Below are 5173 nucleotides of genomic sequence, written 5' to 3'. Positions count from 1 at the left end.
GCTGGAAGGGCTTGGGGGAGGGAACAGAGGAGAGGAATAGAGAGCTCCAAAGAGAAAAGCGGGGCAAGACTGGCACCAGGAGGGCAGCACTGGGGGAGAGACAGAGAGCAGAGACATCAGCACAGAAGGATGGCTCCCAAGGCCCGGGCCATGGACCAGCCGCACAGAACGGCCATCCGGGGACATGGTGCCCCAGGAGCCTGAACATCTCGCCTTTCCGGAGGCGCGAGCAGGGGAACCTCCTCGTCTGCTTTCCTCTCCCTGGTTATTCGTCTTCCTGTAAAATGACTTAATCCATCGCCATTCTGTCCCCAGCAAGGTCCCTTTCCCTGGCACCTGGAAGGGGTGGGCGGGCAGAGAGGTGCTGCCCTAGCAGGAGGGCACTCGGCCACTGTGCCCAGCTGGGCCACCCGGAACGTAATTTGCATTCCCTGCTCGGGGAAGCTGCTTATGAGGCTTCCCACCAGAGGATTACCGAGAAGAAACACAGCAATAAAAAAGCTTAGGAGATTAATCAGATGAAAACATTAGCAAAAACACATCCGTTCAGAAAGGTTTTCTGTAAAAGAACAACAACAGAAGAATGGGCTGAAAAAATGAAGCCTTTTGAATAAAAGCCTCCCTTTAATAAAGAGCATTCGGCATTCTTGTTACTAATGATGATAATGTTAGTCCTTAGCAGTTGGGTAAGAGCTTCCAATATGCCAATTATCTGATAAATATCCAGCTCTGGGGGAAAGGCCAGTCTCCTTGCTGGCTCAGAGGCAGGGAGAGCTCCCCGCCCCGCCCTCCGGGCATCCCAGCCACCGGCAGGTGGGAGGGTGCCTGGGCCGCCCGCAGTGGCCTGATGACTCAGGGTCTATGGGGGTTCCCTTTATGAGAAAAATTGAGATATGATTCACATGCCACAAATTTCATCCTGTTAAAGTGTACAGTTCAGCGGTTTTAAGTATATTTACAGAACTGTGCAACCATCACCACCATCTAATTCCAGAATATTTTCGTCGTCCCCAAGAACAACTCCGGCACCTACTCCCCCCTCCCTGCAGCCCCTGACCACCACAGTCTGTCTTTTCTGTCCCTATAGATGTGCCTGCTCTGGACATGTCATCAGTTCACGAGTGGAATCCTGTTCTGTGTGGCTCCTTTCACTTAGCGCATGTCTGCCGCCCCGCCTCCCCGCCCTGCCCCCCCAGGTCGCAGCCTGTGTCAGTACTTCATTCTCTTTAAGGCTGAACCGTATGGTTATACTACATTTTGTTCATCCATATCCATCTGCTGATGGACTTGGGGTGGTTTCTCTTTACTCATTAGGGGCTACTGGTGTGGTCTGACCCCGTCCCCTCAGTGAGCTGGAGAAGTGGGGCCTCATCCCTGAGGTACCAGGGATGGACCAAGGAGGCTGCGCAGCTTCCAGGATCCGAATGGCCAAGGGAGAGAGCAGTGTGTGCACATGGAGCTCCCGGCACCCGGGGAGGTCGCAGGAGGAGCTGTGCCCCAGAGGCCTTGGGTCCCCTCCCTCCGGCACTGACTGGACACTTCCTCCGGCTGCGGACAGCCACACACACAGCCTCCGCTCTGCTCCGTGCAGAGCAGTTTAATCTGCCTCATTTGGTTTCAGGGTAAGGCTGGGTGTGCAGAGACTAAAATTCAAAAATCCCTGGGCAGAAGGACAACGCTCTCTGGAGTAGCTGATGGAGCCCCCCCCCCCGCCCCCCCGCATTGCCAGACACACAAATGTTGGCCCAGGTGTGCTGCTGGCCCGCCTCTGGGGTGGGTGAGTGCACCCAGACCGAGGCCAAAGGGAAGGGTCACAGGAGGCCTCCCTGGATCTCCATGACTCAGAGCCGCCCCGGACGCTGGCAGGAAGGAGCGGACGGCTCTCCTTTGCCTGCCAAACATCCGGGGCTGGCGGCGAGTCCCGGCTGGAGGATGGCACCCGGTTAGTACCAGGAGGGCACGGAGTCCTCCCGGGGCTGTGGTGACAACGCAGGGTTTCAAACAGATGAAGGGAGGACCCGCTGCTTCTGGGAGCTCTTTGTGGCCACAGCCCTGCTCACCGCAGGCACATCCGACTAGATGGGCCCTATCTCACTGCGAAGGACACCTCGGCCTGCTGGGGCGCCAGGCACTGTGGAGCCATTTGGATATAAAAACAAGCAGGGATTTCTGTCTCAAAAATCCTGGTTTTAGAGCAAGTTGGGATATGCTTGGACCAGGCTGGGGAATCTAGTGCTGAGGAGGAAAGAATGCCGTGCTGTGGGCATGTTCCCACTCGAAGCCACGTGCTCCCTGCGCTGGGCTGGGATGACCTGTGGTGGGACTCCCGTGCGCAATGGGGGCGTGGGGGGGCGAGCCTCTGGGAAAGGGGGCCGGGCTCGGCTCCAGGTCCTCCTGACTCACCTCCCAAAAAAGGAGGACGAGCGGGCACGTGGGCCAGTGGGTGTGGGGTGGCTTGATGACAGTCCAGTAGCCCCTGAGGCCCCTCTCTTTCCGGTCCCCTGCCTTCCCCTTCTTGTGCTCTTCCCATCCCCCCAGATGACTGCCAGAGTGTAGACAGCATGTGGCCGGTGGCTCTCCCGGGCACGAGAAACACCAGGAGGACACTCACCTCCCAGGGCGTGCTCGGTCATACTGAGGCACAAGGACTCCAGCCTGTTGTTGATGTCAGGTTCAGTCACGGGAAGCTGGAATTCTGCAGGGGGCAAAGGGTTATGTTGGTGACGGGGGTTCTAAGAACAAAGAGAAAGTGTGCACAGTGCCCCTGGCTCCACCTGCCAGGGTGAGGGTCTGCTGGGCCTCCTGGGAGGACCTGGGGGGACTGTCGGGGCCAGCACGGAGGCCAGGTTACACTTGGGTTCAACCAACCTCCGAGGTCACACTCCCTGAGTCCACTGTGAATGTGGGCGGCTGGAAGAAAAGTGGTGACTAAGAATAGCTGCTCAGAGTCATAGTCTGTCAGTCCTCTGCTCAGAACCAGCTAGCGCCTTCCCATCAGAGGCAACCCAACCCCTGCCATGGCCTGCAGGCCCCACACAGTCTGGCTCCTTGTTAGCTCCTGCCCTGGTAGACTCTCTTCTCCTCCAGTCTACCCCAGGTCCTCCTCGGCCCCAGGGCCTTTGCACTGCTGTTCCCTCTGCCCAGAATGTTGGGCCTGGATGTCTCCACGGCTCTCCCTCTCCCTGCCATGTGGTCTCTTGCTCTACTGTCTCCTCAGAAAGGACCTTCTGTTCATTGTATGTGAACAGGCCTTTTCGGCCCCATCCCTTTCTTCTGCTTTCCTTCACTGCATAGATGGCACAGCACCTGACATATGCATTTATCTGCTGCCTCCCCAGTTGAAAGTTCGCTTCATTGGAACAGGACGCGGCTCTGCTCCCCGTGCCTACCCCAGGCCCAGCAGGTGCATGTCTGCTTCCTTCTGAGCAGCAGGAAATGGGAACCACAGCGTGGAAAGCACCTCTTCTGCGCCTGAGCCTGCGCCGGGCGCCAGGTTCCCAGGTGGGGCTCCGTGAAGCTGAGTGACCCGCCGAGGTTAGCCAGCGGACACAGAGCTGGGCCAGGAACCCACATGGGACGGAACCCAGAGCCCGCGCTCTCCCTGCCAACACAGCCTTGGGCTGAGATGTCTGCTCTGCAGACCCTCCCTGTCTCCCCAGGCTCCAGACCCTGGGGCCTTCCTCCTCGGTCCTACTGGGGCCCCTGCGGTCAGCCTCTCCCCGGCCCCTGATCCTGTGGAGCTCCTGAGCGTCCTTGACTAGCTTAAAAGTGCCTTGCAGACAGCGACGATGCTTTCATCGTCCTCGGAATCTCCCATAATACCCCGGCACGGCTTTCTGCACACCTCGTCCATGCCCACTGAGGGATCAGAAATGGAGCAAGACACAGCAACTCTGACAGCTAAGACCTGAAGTCCTAGAGCGGGGAGGCAGGAGAAACATCAGCCAGGGGGGGGCGGTGTTCTGTGCCTGGGGAGTCTCAGCACTGCAGCTGCCTCCACACGTGACCCTGGGAAGCTGTTCTCTTCTTGGGGCCTTAGCTCTTCTCCCCGTAAAGATCCCGCCTGTGTCCCAAACTTAAGGCCATGTCCTTGCTCCTTCACATCTCCACCAGGGGGCGCTCAGGGCCTGGGCCGGGGATTACAAATGCATTGGTGGTTTGGTGGGATGGGAAGTTGAAACCAACGGCTAAACCAAAGTACGTATTTGTTTTCCTTGGTTGGCTGTACATTTAAATACCCTTTGCAATCTGGGTTCCCCATGACCAGCTCATTCAGAGGCAGATGTCATTTCCGTTACGTAAACTTCGCAAAGAGAAGGTTGGCAGAACGGACCGATGCAGAAAGCACTGGGGAGCAGAGAGGGTTCTTTCTGACACAAGTGCCAGCATCAGTGGAACTTCTGTGCCAGATCAGGAGGCCAATGGGGCTTCCAGGGCAACTGAGAGGGGAAAATGCAAGGGTCTCCCCCGCCTCCTACGCTGGCTGCTCTCAACGTGGGGCCGGGGCACTTAGACAATCCAGGGGGGAGAGTATGTTAGCATTTCCATCCATTCATGTGAAAATCATATGCATGCAAAAATTAGCAGCCTTCAGGGTGTGAAATCTCTAAAAGAGAAACACAGTTTTATATATAGCCAGTTAGCAAATATGAAAAAAACACACCCTCAGCAATTATAGCCATCCATATGCTCATTGTAAAATTTAGTTTACTCTCTAGCACTTCCCTTTAAACAAACACTGTGGAGAGATTTGGATAAATAAAGATGCTCGACATTTGGAGAGAAGTGTCTCAGCTGCAGGATTTCTTGCCAACACGCAGCAAAATGACATTTTCCAAGCCTGGGATTGCGTGTTCCAAAAAGGGGGCTGAGAAGTGCAGGGCTCTACGCTCCAGAATCTCCAAACCTCCGTGGCTGCTCTTTTAGGCGGAGAGTGGGCGTGCTTGCTCTTCCTCCTCCAGCTCCTCCCGCCGGCGCGCCGGGGAGTCATGACCCCCCCTCCATTCTGAGAATGGCTCTGAAAAGCTCCAAGTCTTGGGAGAAACACATATGTTCATATTCCCGAGTTTCCTAATAGTGTGACTTCTTAATTGGGTATTTGATAAAAACAGATCTGCGGCATCTCTTTGCACATATAAGACAGGTGGGTACCAGCCTCCGTCGCAGGCTAGGA

The 5173-nt window shown here is 56.3% G+C and overlaps 1 protein-coding gene across 1 annotated transcript in view; it reads right to left on the bottom strand.

Annotated features, from left to right (window-relative positions):
* The window catches only part of SAMD4A (sterile alpha motif domain containing 4A), a 105065-nt gene that overhangs the window by 3140 nt on the left and 96752 nt on the right, over positions 1–5173 (bottom strand). The window contains 1 exon segment of the mRNA XM_014545598.1: positions 2612–2695. Coding sequence (XP_014401084.1) covers positions 2612–2695 — 84 coding nt within the window.

The sequence above is a fragment of the Myotis brandtii genome, unplaced genomic scaffold, assembly GCF_000412655.1.
Source record: "Myotis brandtii unplaced genomic scaffold, ASM41265v1 scaffold413, whole genome shotgun sequence".
Taxonomy (NCBI): Eukaryota; Metazoa; Chordata; class Mammalia; order Chiroptera; family Vespertilionidae; genus Myotis; species Myotis brandtii.
This window is presented reverse-complemented; position numbering and strand designations above follow the sequence as displayed.